Source organism: Microchirus variegatus (genome assembly GCF_963457635.1).
Source record: "Microchirus variegatus genome assembly, chromosome: 5".
Lineage (NCBI taxonomy): Eukaryota > Metazoa > Chordata > Actinopteri > Pleuronectiformes > Soleidae > Microchirus > Microchirus variegatus.
The window spans coordinates 14,918,362-14,937,789 of record NC_139806.1 but is presented as its reverse complement, the minus strand read 5'-3'; the positions used below and the strand labels follow the sequence as shown (position 1 = coordinate 14,937,789).

General features: G+C 40.3%; 1 protein-coding gene across 1 annotated transcript; it reads left to right on the top strand.

Annotated features, from left to right (window-relative positions):
* Positions 1-3,735: 3,735 nt before the first annotated feature.
* Positions 3,736-12,346, top strand: aknad1 (AKNA domain containing 1; the record flags this gene model as incomplete). The annotated part of the gene is made up of 20 exons (XM_083889545.1): positions 3,736-3,931; positions 4,373-5,523; positions 5,945-6,019; positions 6,108-6,219; positions 6,472-6,620; positions 6,700-6,759; positions 6,847-6,980; positions 7,072-7,264; positions 7,386-7,552; positions 8,428-8,586; positions 8,797-8,932; positions 9,041-9,135; positions 9,202-9,422; positions 9,754-9,868; positions 10,033-10,215; positions 10,319-10,374; positions 10,478-10,588; positions 10,966-11,080; positions 11,869-12,037; positions 12,176-12,346. The coding sequence occupies 20 exons, from the start codon at positions 3,736-3,738 to the stop codon at positions 12,344-12,346; spliced, it is 3,768 nt and encodes a 1,255-aa protein (XP_083745671.1).
* Positions 12,347-19,428: the final 7,082 nt, after the last annotated feature.

Sequence of the window (19,428 nt, the reverse complement as noted above, 5' to 3'; positions counted from 1 at the left end):
CTTAACATGATTTGGTCATTTATATCCAACAAGTGACGTACGTGTGTTTAAACAACTGGTCTCATAAGAGGACTAGTACTCCATGAACATGAAATCTACAGCCCATCAGCATTATTCCCATTGCCAATTGACGCATTCAAGTGTACGTGCAGACTTTTCCACTATTGTATGCCAACTGGGTGTGTTTCCAAGAGACCTGCCCTGCTTACCGAGCTGCAGCGTATATGAACATGAGTTGTGCATGAAGAAATTATGTGTGCCTAAAGGCACATCAAACAGAAAACTAATGAAAGTAAAAGCAAGGTGACATCTTGCTGAGTTATAAATAGGACATGATGACACAGAAGTGTCTATATTTTTTACAGCCCACAGATGCACTAAACTGCTGTTGCCTGTGGCTGCAAAGTCTAAAAAAGGAAACATCACTCAACAGTGCACCATGAGCCAGCAACATCGAGCACCAAAACAAGAGAAGGGAAAAACTAAGTGAATACTGACCGAAAATTCTTCCACACAGGAACAGGAAATCTGGGAAGCCTGCAATGAAAATTGTGGTGACCATGAATTTCATTCCAGGGAAAACAAGATGATGTTGCAGTTGTCATATTGTTCTCCACACCAGACAATCCACAGTTGCCAGCGTACCATTATATTATCATTACACACACATATGTATGTGTACATATATATAAATGTATATATATATATATATATATATATATGTATACACAGAAGAGTCAACTCTCCAGTATATCCAGTGTAAATAAAGGATAAAGGTTGTCCATATGTTATGTGTATACATACATTTGGAAATATAACAGCACAAAATAAAACACTCCACAAAATAGGAATAGACTTGTAATGTGAGTTTTGGCAAAAGTATATGATAAAAGACTTTCATGATTATGAGAGAAGTCAAAATGCAAAATGTTGTAAATACACTACACATGGGCATTTAAACAGTACAAAAACTGATGATTCAGACTTTGTCGTACTTCATTCATGCAGATCGTATTACTATGGGTGGAAGTCGCTAAACTCAGCAGCGGAATGTAAACACCGGACTTACAATAAAAACAATAATATATAAAATATACGGAACAGTTCAAGCTAACAGTCAACACTGGGTGCTGTATCACAAACTAGCACCACATTAGCTAGTTAGCATGTTAGCTGCTAAACTTACGTTAACCGATCCAGTTCGAACAATGGGGACTTGTCCTCTTTTCTTTTCTTTACTTTTTCACAAGAATTAAAAACATGGGTCCTTTGGAAAAACACACGTCTGTAAGGCGATAATATGAAGGCTACCCAGCCTGGCGCTACATTATCTTCCAACTTTTAAAACTTTGATTTTACTTGCGAGGGAAAGAAGTACAACAGTGTAGCTGCAGCACAAGCGTTCTGTTTTCTACAACTAGCCAATCGGAGGACGACATTCAAAGATTAGCCACGCCCAGAGTACCTGTCATTGGACCAATAGATTTGAATAGAAAAGAGATGACGTAGTGTTACGCTGAAGCTGTCAGTCACTAGTATCTCACATGAATGTCAAACAAATCGTGACCTCAATAATGCTATATAACGTTTGTAGCACCAATTCTCATTTAACATTACATTTTAACTGCACATTAACAAATATGTGTAAAAAATATCTTTATTTATTCATTAATTCATAGTTCATGGTACTTTCTGTGTCAGAATGTTTTTGTTGGTTTTTATTCCGTGCTCCTGATAAAAATGTCTAGATTGGAACTATTTTACCAATCTGGATACATCAATGTAAAGTTAAACAAATAAATAACGTAACAACATGTTTACCACTCAACAAATCCATCCAAATCAATTCATTCGTATAATGATTACAAGGTTTGAATAGTTTATATCTTCATATGTTCGCTAAAGCTAAATACAAGGAATTAACTATGTCAGTGAATCATTCAGATTGAGGTAATTTTGTAGTACATATACTGAAAACACATATACTGATTGAGGAATAGCAACATTTTGTGGGGTAAAAAAACACACATATATATATTATAATCTGAAAAATCTGAAGGGAAAAGAAATCTAAAATACATGTAAGATTAAAAGTTTGTGGATGGTTTCCTTATATTGAAGCACCTCATCTGCAAAGATGTTCATTGTTGAGTGTCAGCCATCTTTGACCATAGCGCGCCCTCTATTGGTGTCTTGGAGACATGACATGGCATGGCACATTTTATTAAATTATGTTAAATAATTTAATTATGTATTTAACATAATTTAATTATGTTAAATAAAGGGTGTTGTTTCAGATGTTTTACAAAAAAAGTGAAAGGTGGTTGTTATGAAGTGACTGAGGAGGTGTCATCACACTCCGCACCAGAAGGGGGCGTGGGGGCGCTAGGTAATATGGGGACGACTCAGAGGGTTTTCTATGTTGTGGGCCCAAGTTATTGTTGTATACCTGCCAAGTGACCTGTTGCTGGTGCTAATAATAAAGACAGTTACCCAGAATAAATACGGCTGGTTTCTTAGCATAGCACATGAGGATACCACAGTGGTGTTAAGACCAAATACCATATAGTTCATTGTTATTCACTTATAGTAGGAAAACAAATCTTAATGTCTCATTGGAAATAATGGACCAATGAGCAAAGTACCAACAAGTACGGTCTAAAACTGTAAATGACTACAGGTTTCGCCGTTACCTAGCAACCAGACAGAGTCCGTCGTACGCTGCCCGGACAGCTACAGACGCACAGCGCGGATCTCTTCATAATTAATGATGCCACAGAAACTAAAACCTGTCACAGAAAACATATGTCGAGAAAGACAGGTTCACATAAACTGTTCCTGGTCTGAAGAACATGCCTCTGAAGAGCTCGGGCTGCGTGTGGCGTCAACTTATAAACCCGCAAATGTCGCAAAAACTGAAGGAGACATCATCACAGTGAGTAATCAACAACATCAACAACATCATCACACTGTCACCGAGCCGTCACTGTAGCACGTGGCTGAAAAAGTAAGCTAATTCAGACCTGAAGTACATAAACGGTTGTAATATTGAAGCTTTATAACGCATGTATTACTTTTGTAAGAGTACTCAAGTACCTTTAGTACATTTATTCACAACGTTGACACACGTAGGGCCTACGTTATACTTTAATACACTACAGTCTAGAAGTAATTATTGTGCTTTCACTATATTTACAACTAGTTAGACACTCAACGGTCACTTTATTAGGTACACCTCTTTAACTGATTTTTGACGCTAATATCAGCCAATCGCATGGCAGCAACTCATTAAATCGAGGCATGTACACATGGTTGTTGATGCCAGAGGTCACAGGAGACTTTGGCCATTGTTATGAAGAAGGATAGTAAGAATTTCAATGATATGAACACTTTTACACAGTCCTCCAATAATAACATAGCCTAAGACTTAACTCAACCCACTTTGCTGCAAGGCTGGAATAGATCATCACAGAAATGTACACACTATACAGGATCTGAAATTCAATTCAAGAAATTCAATCAAGCATTAACACGTCCACCTACTGTATCATGACACCTCTGACAAACCTCTCCCCACATAATGTATTGATTCTTGAATAATTAACAGCTTAGCACATTTCGATCCGATGTTGTCAGCTCATAAGTTGTGTTGCTAAGTGATGAACAGGTGTTCCGCTCTCTTGCCTTACCTCCTATCTTGCCACAGCTGAAAACAGCCCAGACATTTTCCGTCACATGGAGGGCGATCCAGAGGATTCAGTGGAGGAGTGTTGGGGATCCACTGTGCTGTGGAAGAAGTGTATCCAGCAGACCATCTTTGTCGACCTAAGCGAGGACGAAAGTCTCCATCTCAGTGACTTGGATGGTTCTCTAGCTTTACATCTATCCCAGGCTGAGTCTGCGGGTTCAGACGCCAGTATCCATCTAAGTGGTGAGTCCTGGAGTGACGAAATGTGCATTTGTGTACTGTTAAAAACTTAACTGTTTGGTAACACACGTATCAAAGATGGCATTGAACATAAAGCTGGTTACTATAGGCATGTATTATTTTTATCTTATTTATTTCACACACATAAATACAAGAAAAACAACAAGGAAATCAAGTAAGGGAGGAAAGGAAGGTAGGACTACAAACTGTAATTAAAATATGTGCCATTTTTTGAACACCAGAGAATTTCTTTATTGCCTTCTGTACAAAGTGAGACAAACTGAATAAATGTTTAACAGAAAGTGTCTGGATGATCCAGGGCCTGTGACAGTTTGAGGTTTCATTGTCAACAGTTTGTCAAAAGGAGGTGTGTTTAAGTAAACTAAGTAATCCGTGTGACCTTTTAAATCATATTTTGTGCTGTTGCCGTTCTTTGATTTGCAGGCAGTGGTGAGTTGTCAGCTTTGGATGACACCTCCTCAGAGTCCAGTAATGTAACCAGTCCAAGTGAGAGGGTTCTGGAGAACAAGACAAAGAGCAGTATATTGCACGTGTCTGTCCAAAGACCAAACAAAATGCAAGATGCTCCACTTTCAAAGCGGCGTTACGAGGACTCAGGGCAAAATACAAGTGACGAGGATCAGGAGGATCTGCCGTATGATGACCTCGGTAGCCTCTACTTCAACCAGACACCGAGCACTGAGGGCAACACAAGCTCAGATGGAAGAGAAACTGTCCATGAAAGTCCAGATGATGCAGGTCTTCTTGAGTTGACTACAAAAGATGGAGATGACACCAGTAATCATTTGGTTTTCGATGAGCACACTGCTGAGGAACCAGCATCTTTATCACAAGAGGTTGCCTGCACCAAACATGATGTTCCCATGCCCAGTGATGTTGCAGCATCATCGTCGCAACTCTTCCCCGCGGTGTATTTGATGTTGCCTGACAGACTCATCAAGGCGGAGACCCTGCCAGAGGTTTCCCTGCTGGAGAGCATGGAGGGCACCATTTTGAGCTTGGCTGCCACACATAACAGCACAAATAATACAAACAGTAACCTCTCAGAGAAGATTACTCTAAGTAAATCTGAGAGTCACTCTGGTGGGACTGATGAAAAGAGTCATAGTGTATCAAAGAGCTTAAGTTTACATGAAGAAGCTGAAAGTAAAATCAACGTCATCTCAGTTGCTGACAGTGTTGCGTCCAGCATAGACTCAAACCAGAGCAGCAGAGACAACAGTGTCATAGATGTAGTGAAGCAGGAAAAGTCTGAAGACAATGATCAGCTTCAGAGAAACCCACTCATGCGGGCCAGGTCCTTCAGTGAAATGAAATATGGCCAAGGCCAAATCCATTACCCCCTTCCTGATTTTTCTAAGGTTGCCCCCAAGGTAAAAATCCCCAAAGCTCCAAGTGGACCCTCCAGACCTGGTCCTCAGTACCTCAGCACCATGCACAGAGCCCAGTCATCTCCAGGTATGTTAGAGGTGATCGGCAGAGTCCTGGAGGATTCTGTCCAACCACCAGAGAAGCCTTATGTCTTCAGAGATGAGGAGAAACAAACTCCACCAGCACTGGTTCATCAACTGCAGGTAGAAAACCTCTGGAATGTCGTCTTTACAGCGTATTATCATTCCTACACCTTCTTCTTTTGCTTTAGTGTCCTCTTTAGGTAACACTTTAGATTAGGGAACACTTACTAATATGCATATAAGTAGCATACTAGCCCTTTATTAGTAAATGTTAAGCACATATTAACACCTTATGTAGGAAAAATCTTAACTCATGTCGTAATAGAGGTAGAATAAGGTTATATAGAATAAGGTGTTAATACGTGCTTAATGATTACAAATAAAGTGCTAGTATGCTACTTATATATATTAGTAAACACCTAGTTAATGGTGAATATGTGTTCCCTAATTTAAATTTAACCCCTCTTTAATATGGTGTATATGTAAATTGATTTATTTCCAGGCACTTGACTAATATTTATTCTGTGTCTAATTTCTTTAGGCTGAATATGATAAATTATTAACTAAATATGCCGGAGCAGAGAATCTTATTGATCAACTGAGACTGGGAATCAGTGTACGTAAATCCTAAACCATGGCGTGTGTTTCAGAAATCTAAATAAATCCAAAGAAACCAAAGCACAATTGTTGAACTTGTTTTGCAGACTCAGCCCTCTTCTGATCTGAAGCTTTATGCAGAGCATGATGGCGATCATCAGAGAAACTCAGCAGGGGGAAGCCATGTTGGAGCCTTGGCTCCTCATCGTCCCCCATCAGGTACGTCTCCGTGTCTGACATCTGATATTATGACAGATCACTGCTTTGCTTTGCAACCTGCAAATTATGCAGTGAAGTGCAACTGGTTTCCATAGAGACAAACGGGGTCAAATTACATTCTTCTAGTACGACAAACATCTCTACTTTGCTTTTAACAATGACGGCAACCTGACCACAGAAATATTTAACTTTCAATATTTATCATATTTCTTTCTTGATGTACATTTATAAGTTTTTGGGTTTTTTTTGTAGAAAACTTTGTGCAAAAGGGAGGAACAGCAAACCAGAGTGACACTAAGGGTGAAGCTTCTTCCTGTCTCGGCCAACCTGAGGTGGGTCCCAGTGAAGGAGAACGAATGACTGCAGAGCTGAGAGACATCATCGGTCCTTTCATTCAGAAGGTAATTCTGAAGGTAGAACTAAGCTGTTTGTGCAAAAAATGCCTCAAACAAACAACCAAACAAACCGTCTTCTACTCAGGTGGAAGAGTTCAAAGTGAGTGTCAAAGACATTTCGATGAGCACTGACGAACAGCAAATGGTGAGAACCTCTCACATTCTACTACATGAAGAAGATCATCATGCAGCATTTGAGATACAAGGAGATCCCTTTGTTCGCTTTTGTCAGATGTTGAGGAGCATGATGGAGGCTCAGGACCAGCTGGAGAGGAAGTACATCAGTAAGAAGGAGGAACACAGAGCAATGGAAATGCAGAATTACAGGGGTTTGTCCAGGAACACGGGCCTATTTGATCCAAACAGGTTGAAAATACTTTTTTAATTATTATTATTTACTTTTTCACTCGTGTTGATAAGTCAGTATGATGTTCACTCATCCATGGCATGTGTTCAGGCTGATAGAGGGAGACATATTCAGGATAGGAATGCACCTGGACAACATCAAGGAGACGATAGACAAAAACATGTGTGAGCTCATTTCTCCACCTCACTCATCGTCCACTCCCACACCCGTGAAGGAGAAGCTTCATGTGAGCCCTAGCCCTCTTTGCACACTCATAACCTCACCTCTACCGTCCCTGCATCAGGTAATCGACTCACAGACGCACCAACAACTCTTCACTGCTAACTTTCCTTCAGTAGTTTTGCTATTGTGCGCATGTAAGATTGCACTAACCACAAAAGATCTCACTGGGTTTCATGTTTCAGGGACCACATGCAGATTTTTCCACAGTGGTTTATAAGATGGAGACATCATGCGAAAAGGAATTAAAAGCGGATGAAGTGGAGGAGGCCAGTGAGGAAGTGGAGCCAAGCCGTGAGCTCGGAACCCTTGACTCTGTTCTGGACACTGGACATAAAAGTTGTACTTCATGGTAAAAAAAACAAAAAAAACATATATATCTATATATATCTATATATATAGATATATATAATAAATTAGATTTTTTTCCCCTCCTCATTTTGTATTTAACTAATATTCCTAGTCTCTATGATCTATATCTATATTCAATTCTAAAAGTATTTAGTGTGACCTACCCTTTTTTTTTTAAAATGAAGTGGAGTCAAATTAATTTGTGTTTGTTATTGCATGTTGAAAAATACCTGCTGCGGAAAATGTTACTACCCTTTTATTTATTAGCCTGACCGTGGGAGGACACTGCAAAACCCCCACTCAGATGCAACCTCCAGACTGACAAACCTGGGTCTATTTGCTGTAAAGCAACAGTGCTACCCACTACTCCACCACATGACCCTGATCACAGGATCTGACAGACATAATAAATAAAGACAAAAAGTGGTGCCCAGAGATTTTTGCACTGTACTTTGCACATGCACCACACATGTTCCACCTGGAACCCTTTTGGAGGGTTCCACCAAGAACCCCTTTAAACCCTTTATTCAGGAAAGAGTTTTTAAAGGGTTCTCTGGATCAAAATGGTTCTTACTGGAACCATTAGTGTTACCAAGAACCCTTGAAAACCCCTTTCTTTGGGAAAGGGTTTTTCAGAAGCAAATGGTTCCAGGTAGAACCTCAGCCCTTGTAGAAGGACCCTTTTGGAACCCTTATTTCTAAGAGTGTGCTGCTTCGTGTGTGTCTATGTTCAAATAATAGACACGTTCTCAGCCTTACCGTGGGCAGGTCGTGTTTCAGGCACAGGTACAGCGTCGGTGTTGGGTTCCACCGTGCAGAGGCAACAGGGTGTTTTGGGATTGGTGTGAGCCGTGTTTCTTCTCTGTCCTGTTCCAGGGGCACACGGGAGTCTGTGGAGAGACTGGACAACCAGAGAGCTGGTGAAGATGGCAACGAAGAGGAGAGAACCTCTGCATTGTCAGAGGGGTCGGTTCGTCGTAACATCCAGGCGTGTCTGAGTGGAATCAGCTTATCCTCAACGCAGACCCACGAAAGGTCAGTGTGGTGATGTTAAAGTCTTCAGAACCATCAGAACAAATGTGGTTCAGAGTAAGTGAGCTACTTCTGGATATGTGTGTTGTCAGTCTAGAAACAGGAAGTACAATCGTACATCATCTTCTGTAACTCCACAGTCTAAATTAACATCTGTCACACGAATCTTTACTGTTGTTATTGTTGTTATTGTTGTTATTGTTGTTATTGCAGACATAGCACTGTGGATCACGTCCGTGTCGCAGAGGGTAAATGTGATCTGGGCGATTGTGCGAGTCTGGCTGTGGAGGTCTCCCCTTCCTCACACAGTCACGCAGAGCCTCCTCTCAACACCTCTTGTTCATCACAGGTCAGTCGCAGATAACAGTCGGCTTATTTTCAGGGATGTTGTTAAAGTCACAGTGCTGCAAACAGACGCGGCATCGTTTTGAGTGATGTTCTGTTTGGTGGGGTGCAGAGGACTGTGAGCCCAGAGGCAGACAGTGGATTTGGGAGCTCTTACTTGACTCAATCAGCGTCTGGATCATTTCAACCAAATCTGCTCATCGAAAGGTACAACATAAGCTACAGTACATAAACACTGATCCAGTGATTGATCCATGTGACTTGGAATAATAGAACTATTTGGGTTTATCCTAATTCCAGTGTTCAGTCCCATAATGACGGTCTAAGTAGCTCAGAGAGTGAGAGCGGCTCCAGACTGCAGACAACCATCTATTCAGCGTCTGTGAACACCCAGCGGTGGGCCAACTCTCACCCATCTGTCCAAACAGAGTCCTGTGGTCAAGTGGAGCTGTGGGTAGAGAGCACCACCAAGGAGCCTTCACTCGAGCTGCAGGGTGAGCAGCATATTGCTTTACTATCAGTGTGGTTTTTCATCTTTTTAAAGATCCAGTGTGTAACATTTAGGAGGCCTTAAATGCTTAAGAATAAACCTTTTCAATGTACTGGCCTTGATTGCTTTTGCTGTCATATTTCTACAACAGCCCGGATGGACATAGTCCAAAGAATGACATCCATCACCTGCAGTCTCACCATTAGATGCCACAAATGTTTACACACTGGACCTTTAATCTTAGCATTCTGCTGTGTAACTTCTGTTTTTCCTTCATCATAACATGTCAATAAAAATAGTATCAAACGTTTCTTGAACACTCTTTCGTTCGACAGGATCGGACCAAAGCCTGCCTTCTCAGCGCAGTCACTACGTCTCTGAACCTGCACTCAGCACTACCATGAGTTCACCGGATAGAGGCAGCCAAGTGTATTCCTGCTCCTGTAATAGGTCAGTGTTTCCTCACAGTTAGCACTGTTGGTGGCTGGCTGCTGAAAACTAAGGCTACAAGCAGTTTGAGTTTTATAAAATAATCACCCCTGGCTACTCTCCCCTCTTCACACATAGAACATTGCAATATCTGTGTGTATGTGTGTTCATGTATGTGTGTTTAGCGAGGCTATACTGGCCTTGCAGTCAGAAGTGTCCAGGCTGAAGAAGGAACTGGAGGACGGCTTAGTCCAGCTGCCTCACCTAGCACAGAAGATGGATTACCTCACCTCCAAATACAGACAGCATCGTCAGGAGCGCAGGTCCAAAACGAGAGAGAAGACTCACCTAAGACCAGCTCGTCAGAGGTGAAAGTTTGATGTACAATTACTGATTTTATCATTAAAATGAATCCATTAGTATATGGAAATGATCAAACAGCAGACAAAGTATGAATAATCTTACTTCCAGTCCAGCAAGAGTAGAGGACTGGATTTCTACAGACATGGACCCCAGTAAGAGCAAAGGTACTCCATCAAACCAAAGAGCAGATTACACATGTATATGTGTGAGCGTGTATAAGTGTATAAGTGTCTTCATTCATCATAAGTTTGTTCATCTTCTCTCCAGGTACAGACAGTGGTGATACAGCAGCCTCAGAAGTCATGCTGCAATTCCACAACTCAACAGTAGGGAGCAGAAGAGGCAGCAGTTTACAATCTGGACCAGGAAAAAGCAGAGGTCAGGGCCACACTTACATTTCACAGTACATTCTGCGTTGTTAATAATTGTATATTTTGTCCTAAAGTGGGTCAACTTTAACAAAAAAATATGTTTTACTGCTTTAGGCGCAGAAGGAAATCGCTTAGTGAAAGCTCATGTAATCACCTGCTCCAGTTTTAAAGGAGAGAAAGGGGGAGCGACTGACAGCTCTGCTAAACAAACACCACAGAGTCAGTACATTTTCTAACATTTAGATTTCAATCCAAGTGATTAAACTATATACATTTGTCCAAATCTGTTTGCTGTGTTACAGCATCAAACAAGAATCAATATTGGAAATAAATGCACTGTTGTGTATTAGTCGGGCACCCAATAATATGTGCTTCTCTTGTCAGCAGCCACGATTGAGAGTTTTTACTCCAAGGAGAGGTGGTCTCCCTTCTCTTCTCCATCTCTGCAGAAGCCCCTGCTCCAGGTCAACTACTGCTCTTCCAGCAGTCTACCTGCCAGGTAAACACACAGGTAAACACACCTGTCGCTCACTGAAAGCTGAAAGATTTATATATTTATATATTTTTACTCTAACAAGAATGAAGTGTATCATTGAAGTAAACAGAGGACATTCACATATAATGCAATATCTCAATATTTATCAAACTATGATAATATGATCATGATCGATGCATGAATAATCTAACGCACAGCCACTTTAACTGCTATTTTGTACATGAGTGAGAAGCAAAGTGTTCACAAACAATGAAATTGTGAATAAAATTTGATTTTGACTGTAGTGAGACATATTTTAATATATTTTATGCAGATTTTACCTCAGAACAAAACTTAAAGGAGACATATTATGCAAAATCAACTTTTTAATAATTTAAATCCTTATATATTGGGACTCTGGAGGCCCTATCAGTGGGCAAAGTGAAAAAAGATGACTCACTCATGTTTTTGTGATCCTCCTCAGTCTTAGTACAGGAGATAAAACACGCAATGTTGAGTTCCTCGCTCACTGGGGCATCACAATGCATTAAAATTGAATTAGTGCAATGAGCTCCGCTTTGTCCGTAAAACACGCGAGAGTGCGGGCGTAGAGTGATTGAACTGCTGTGGTGCTTCATTCTTATGGTATTTTGACAAAAATTGGTCACAGACATGTTCATTAGGACACCAGGGAACTAGGTTAACTTGGCGAAATAGGGTATAATATGACTCCTTTGAAACTTTAGAGTAGCTCGTGGCCCACTCTTTGTGAAACGCTGAATTATACTTGATTTTTCTATCATCAAATCCAGCTATAAAGTGATGGAGCCGCTGCTCCAGTCCCCGACCCATCACAGTAAACGATCCACTCAGTCAGACACAGCACTCCTGCCCAGCAATGTGTACTTCCAGCGGACACTGTCTCCTGTCTCAGTGTCCTCAAAGTCTGCCAGCAGGACAGGCAGACGCAGAGGCAGCAAGGTGAGATCTGTGTCATCTCATCAACTGTCCATACATGCATATCTGCTGAATAGTAATAATAATAATGATGATATTGTGTAATGCTGCAGTTAGTATGTGAATATAGGGGTCATTAGAAGGGTTGCTGCTATTTCACAGGATGAAGACATGAACAAAACTCTGGACAAGGCGATTGAAGTGGCTCGCAGCATGAAAAGAACCACAGATCGCATGGCCAAGAAACTGTCAGCAGACTTGGCCAAAGCTGAACTCCACAGGAAGCTGCACTGCACTCAGCCACTAGGGAGAAGGAAACACCATGCACTGTGACGCCCAGACGTCTATGGGTCTAGTGCTCGCCCTACCTGTGATAGATGTTATACAGAGTAAATATTTATGTCATGGAAATTAAATATCTTTTTGTTGTAATTTAAGGATTTGTTTGCTGCTTTTGTACATTAGTGTGTATTTGTCACAGACATACTAAAAGCCTGAAAGCACCTGATTCTAAAACTCTAAAAATAAAAAGTTGATATTATTTTGAAGTTAAAAAAAAATATGAATTGGTTTGATTTTGGACAGCTTTTGTTTAAACGTAGGGTACTTAAATGTAATGTTATGAAAATCACTCAGCATCTCAATCACATTCTAAACATTTTCTAAGTATATTATTAATATTACTACACAAAATGAAGGCTTTATAGATTAATATGACTTTACTAAGATTAGATCTTCGCTTTTATCAGTAATGTATCCATAAAAACATAAGTATACTTTAAGTTTGAGTACACATGATTTTTTTTCCATTTCTCTATGTACTTGCACATATAAAAGCAAGCACAATAAAGACAAAAGGTAGTTAAATGAGCAGGTGATTTACTGATACAAGAAACACTAAATCTATATATAGACAGTGAATTAACAATAGTGTGTGAAGTGAACCAGGGGTTTCATTAAAGTAATTAATGAATCAATTAAATTTCTTTTTGAGTCAAGTCAGGAGAGAACACCAGTAAAACTGGTGCATAAACTGTATTTTTGCTCAATAATAGTACATTGTCTCATCTACATGTTGTTTTCTCTCAGTCCAGCACACACAAGCAGCCGCAGGGTAAGGAGATGAAGTTAAATCAAATTTAATCCAGATCAGATTGTTAATATTGTTAAACAGGAAAACCCCCCCTGCACCTTTACTTCAAATGAATATCATTTCCTTTAGCTTTTAGCAAATTTGCTAACTTGATGCCTCTATTGCTGTCCTGCTGGCCTGTGGGTGCTCGTGGAACAGTGTCCTCTTACTGAGTTTCTGTAGGATGGCTTTGTGACCGTGTTCCTGGCTCCCTCACAGCCTGCTGCTGCCGGGCTGTGCCGAGGTGTTTGTTGTTGGGTATTCAGTTTCGCTGTTGTTCTTAAGGGGGTATCGGGAGAGGAGGAAACAACATTCCTCGCACTGTCCCCGCCGATTGTTCAAAGAGCAGGTGAACCTGTGGATCCCCCACGATGACTCCTGTTTGTCTCTCACGTTGTAATACAACTGTAGAGTCACCATCCACACCGCACATCCTCCATCCTCTCCACTGTATGACTGTGTGGAGGTTATGAGTTCAGTGGCTCATGTTCAGTGTATGATAAAAACCTGTTTTGGTTGACAAAGTTGTGGAATGACAGAGTTCATCTCAAATATCCACTGTTTTAAATGGTTGTGTTCCTCAATAGCACAAATTATCATATTGTGTAAAAAACAATAAACAACATTTTCAGATGATAATAATTTATATATGTATAACAATTCTAGAAGTGCCATACACTCTTAGAAATAAGGGTTCCAAAAGTGTTCTTCTACAAGGGCTGAGGTTCTACCTGGAACCATTTGTTTTTCAAGGGTTCTTGGTAACACTAATGGTTCCAGTAAAGTTGATGGCTCTTAGTCACCACTTGATGGATAAAGTGACTTGATGAAGTTATGATTATGATTGATGACAGTTATGATTTTTCTTTCCCTACACTCTTAGAAATAAGGGGTCCAAAAGGGTCATTCTACAAGGGCTGAGGTTCTACCTGGAACCATTTGCTTCTGACAAACCCTTTCCCGAAGAAAGGGTTTTTCAAGTGCAATATACAAGATCTCATGTTCAATCCTTGTTTTATAGCCCATACTGTATATATTCTGGTAACTGTCTATAATGTACATTCTATTTTAACTATTTATAGTTGTATTGTTATTATCTTTCTGTATTGTACTTTCACATAATGTGGAAATGCATGTTTTTTTCTTTTTACTTATTCTCTTTGTCTCTACTGTCTTTGCTGCTGTGACAAAGTCTCCAAATGTGGTTTTTGTGTTCGTATCTGAGGAAACATTAAGGACAGATCGGCCCAGAGCAGATGTAAATACAGGTCTGAACAGGGTCTGAGGACACATTCAGGATGGATGTCAACACCAGGTTTGAACAGGGCCAAAGTCAGTACAACTTGCTTAAGTTCAAAACGAGCATTAGAACGGGGGAAAACGGGTGATTTTGTTGGTGCCAGACTGGCTGGTCTGAGTACAAACACTCTGTGAAATGTTATGAACAGTAACCTTGGATCCATGTAAAGCTGAATATGATCATTTTTCTCCTTTGGCCTTTCCTCACAAAAGCATTTCCCCACAGATGAGCCTTTCAGGATCCACCCCGCCCATTTTCATAATACACACCTGACGCAGATACTGTGCCATTGGGGAATAGAAAGGTATTCTTTTACATCACATATTCAACGGGGTGGCTAAAAAGTCATCTCTGTGGCTTTCAAAGCACAAGCAGTAGTGAAGTGTACAGTATTGTATTAGTATTATACAGTATTTGAACATATACATGCTGTATGACGGTAATCCTGCTTGAACAGTTAGCCAAAATGAACAAACGGGATTTGGAGATGTGGTCACATAATCCAGCTTGTTTTTGTTTCTAATTTTTGTGTTGAAATAAAATGCTCTACTTTATGGACATCCATCCCAAAACACAATACATAAATATGTTACAGCTTAGTCTTCAGGCAATGACACAAGATACCACCGAGGTGGAAACGGGGACAAATCAAACATTGTTGGGAGGAAACCTTAAGCGCCACAAATAGGTCATTAATCCATATCAAGTTGTTTTTTTCAAAAATGTAAGGTGTGAGGCTGCACGTCTCTTTACTGTTGGCATAATACATTTAGTGGATTTGTGAATATTTTAGAGCAAAAACACCACGTTTTTCTACATTTTTAGGTCATGCATGCACAAACAACCAGTTGGAAGCTTTCAACAGAAGTGTTGTTATCTGCACCCTCATCTATCACAGGTGAGCCCTCTTCCTCTCGCTGTGATACACCACCCATACGCCCCTGAGGGGAGGAGTTACAGCCTTTGGGCTCTTTGGTATTTGCTGAAACAATAAAGTACCTGTCGTTTCAGATGAGAGAGAAAGAGGGAGGGAGAGCGCAAGAGAAAAAAAAAAATCTAAAATAATATTAAGCTTGAGCAGGTTCCCTGAAGTCATTTTGAGCAAGCATCATTCCTCTCGCCTCCAGGCAGCAACGTAGAGCAGCGCTGAAGGCATGGGAGCAACACAGTTAAACGTGCTAAAAGTTTTACTTTTATTGACCTTTACAGAGGTAAGAGATTATTTTATCATATATTCATTTCCTATGAGGTATAAATAATTATTTTGTGATCATCGGTGTAAATGGTTTCCTGTTTTTGTTGTTAAACACACTTTATACAGCCAGATCAAGAATAGTGAATAGCTGGGGGACTTTTGAAAATGAACACTGGCTCTTTTGAATGTCTTTGCTTTCAACGAGTGTGTGTCGCGTATCCAAATGTAGCTCAATAGACAAATTCATTCCAACCTGAAAGAAATACCTGCACTGACCAGTCCTGAAATCTGTGTTGAGTGAAAGTAATGTGCAGCCTGCTGCCTCTCATGCTCCAAGAACATGATCCAGCTCATAATTAGGATATAATGTGAAAAATACAAATAACTTTTGTCCTGTCATTTCCTCTTCTCATCCACTTTTTTTTTTTTTGCTTTTTTTTCAGATTATATCTGCTGACCATGGTAAAAAAAACTTTTCTTACATTTCTAGTTTGATAATTTGTGATGATTGTAAACTTGAACTTCCAAATGCAAGCTACAACAACGACAAAAAAAATCCTATAAAAATATAGATTTCAACATTGTTTTCTTCTCTTGTCCCTTACAGACGTCACATTTTCAGTGTTTACAGTCACATCTAAGAGTATGACGATGCAGTGGAGTGGTGGAGCTGGTGCCAGCTCCTTCAAGATCACACTGACACCCAAGAACTCCTCAAAAGATCCCGTCTTTGCTCAGTTCAGTAGTTATTTTGTGATGGGCTCAGTCAACTCTCTGTCACCAAATACGCTGTACATAGTGCAGTTGGAAGCCTTGGACAATGATCTCAATGTCCTCAGCAGTGCAAGCACTGAGGAAACGACAGGTCAGTACAAAAAACGACAGCTTATATTCAGCTTCTGTACAGAGGCAGAAATGTGAATAGTTAATGTGTGTTGTATTTATACTGCTGTATCCAAATTGTTTACTTGAATAAAAGGAATACTACCATTACTTGGGTACAAACTAAGTATAAATAAAAGTCCTGCATTCAGCATTACTTATGTAAATATGTATTTTTTGTGTGGCGTCATAGTGAGGACCTGCTGCCGTTTTATCTATTTCTATAAACGGAATGTTTCAGCAGCATAAATATCTTGAAGAAACCATTGTAAAAAAAAATATCATGCAGTCTATATATATGTATATGAGAAGGCCCTTCACAATGGCAAAGCCGAAACCTACTCGTTAACAGAAGAAGAAGAAACTCAGTTATATGTCATTGGTGTTAATTAAGGAGTTCCTCAGGGTTCCGTGCTCAGCCCAATTATATTTACATTATCCATCATCGAGAAATGTATTGTTAGAAAACTTATCTAAGAAACAAAACAAACAGAATCTTTTTCTGTTATCAAACTAAGTGTATGAGTGGCATTGCATCCAGTGACATAAAATTGCTTAAATTTTGCATGTCTAACCTTGAAGAGATTCAGAAAAATTTACTTTAACCCTTCGTGCTTGTGTGGCTCAGATCCGTGCCGCAGGGGCACCCTTGGTAAATTGCTGGGGGAATCACACACAACTCCTTATGTGGACATCCTGGGGTGTGTGTTTATAGGTCAAACCTTCAGGCTTTACAGAAATAAATGCGTTTTTTCCATCTTCTTATGTGTTGTGGAGTCAAAGTTACGATTAATTATGTTGATTAATAATTGTGCAGAAGTCACACAATAGATCATAAAAACAAGCCAAGCAAACTTTGAACTGTGATGTGTTCCTAAATTGAACAAATTCAATCCGAATTTTAAAACATTTCAGTACTTTTGCTCAGGTGTGTTTATATAGTTGGTGAAAATGAAAAATAAAAAAATAATTTCATCAAATTGCCTATAGATTGTGCTGAAAAAAAGGATATAAGACATTCTATGTTGCATATTCTCATCGCCATTTAAACATAGAAAAAAGCAGCCTAAATGCTCTGTTCTAAGGGTTAATAATAATAATAATTATTATTATTATTATAACAACAACAGGGTGTCTTATTGTATAACTGCTACAGCACATTGTGCACTGACAAGAACCAAATAAATAGATCTACCTGCTAAATTTAGAAATTAATCTAAAAATGTCCACCTCACTTGCAAAGCCCATATGGTATGGCTCCATCTGAGCTCATATTCAATTATCAATGATCAATTATGTCCCAGGTTCAGTCCAAAAGGCACCCACTCATCATTTATGAGCAGGTTCTTGGTGGATCTTATGGTTAGGACTGGCTCAGGATTAGAATTGGCTCATCAAGATTCCCTTTTCTGGGGCCCTCTTACTTTGATTGGATTATAGGTGTTCTTTTGTTGTTCTTGTTTTCTGTCTGACTGATATTTCTTGTTCTCCAGCTCCCGAGGTCCCCAGCATCATAACGGCCTACTCCAAACACAGTGACAGCATCACCGTGGAGTTCACGCAGTCTCCAGGAGCAACCAGCTACATCATAAGGGCAGAGGCAGAAGACTTCTTTTTTGAGATGGCAGTGAGCGGCACCCCAGGCACCATTTTGTATCTCCAGCCCTACACAGAATACATGATCAGCGTCATGTCTGTCAACACAGGAGGGAGGAGCCAGCCCTCATACCCTGTGAAGACCAGGACGGGTACGGATGAATTGGTCTAAATTAGAGTAAATGCCTGGTTTTAAGCTGTGGCTAAATTTCTACATTTATAGTAGATGTTAAAGGCTGTTGTTTAACAGGCAGATCTACTCACTAAATTCACATTAATGATTATTACTGATGATATTCTGTCAAATACTTTATAAAATGAATTAACATTTTCTGTCCACTCTCACCTGTTCAAACACACACATTGCAAGCAGTGTACTCAAGGTGATAATCTGTGTATGGAGAGTGAAATGCAGCCTTTCTGTTGTTCCTGTGGGACAATAGATTGTTATCTCGTTCCGCCGGCCATAACGGCATGTCATTTCATGCCCATTGTCACACAGTCTCGACTCTTTGCAGCCAACTTAGTAGGGTGGAAACTGTATCCATCCCACTGCACTATACTGTTCTCATGACATGAAAAAAGAAACCATGAGAACTTGGTCGTCTCCCTTCCTGAAGGAGAAATGACCGTAATATTATCACAGCGAAATTGTTTCCATTTCACACCTTACAAAAAGAGATAGAATCTGTTTCTCCATTCCAATTTCTGTTTTCCATCATACCTAATCAGACCATGTTTGACCTCTCCTATAGTGGTGGTCGCACCCCAGTTGCACATCACCTCCCCTGACAACAACACCCTGGATGTGACTTGGCCCGTGGTTGAGAACGCTGTCCTCTACACGCTCTGCATTATCCAGCAGGGCTCCACCTCCCGCCTCGATGTGAACACCACCGATCCCATGTGGTCTTTTGACGACCTCGAAGCAGGGACCACCTACTGCATCAAGGGCACTGCCTTTGATGCAGAGGGTCGCCTTGGAGATGACGTGACTTACTGCAAGATCACGCGTAAGCATAAGACCTAAGCTGGTGAACGTGCATGTGAAAGAAAAGTGCAACCCGCGTTCGATAAATGGGTGGTCACAACATTTCTATTTGGCTTTCATTTGCAGGTCCACAGAGCCCATATGTGTCCTACATTCAAGTGACGCAGGGACGGTCTAATGAGGTCAGCATATACTGGAGAGGAGTGCAGGGAGCGGACAGCTACATTGTTCGCGTTTCCGATGGTCAAAACTGTACCACAGCACCTGCAAATACTTTCTGTAACCTGCTCGTGCAGTGTGGTCAGAACCACACTGTCAC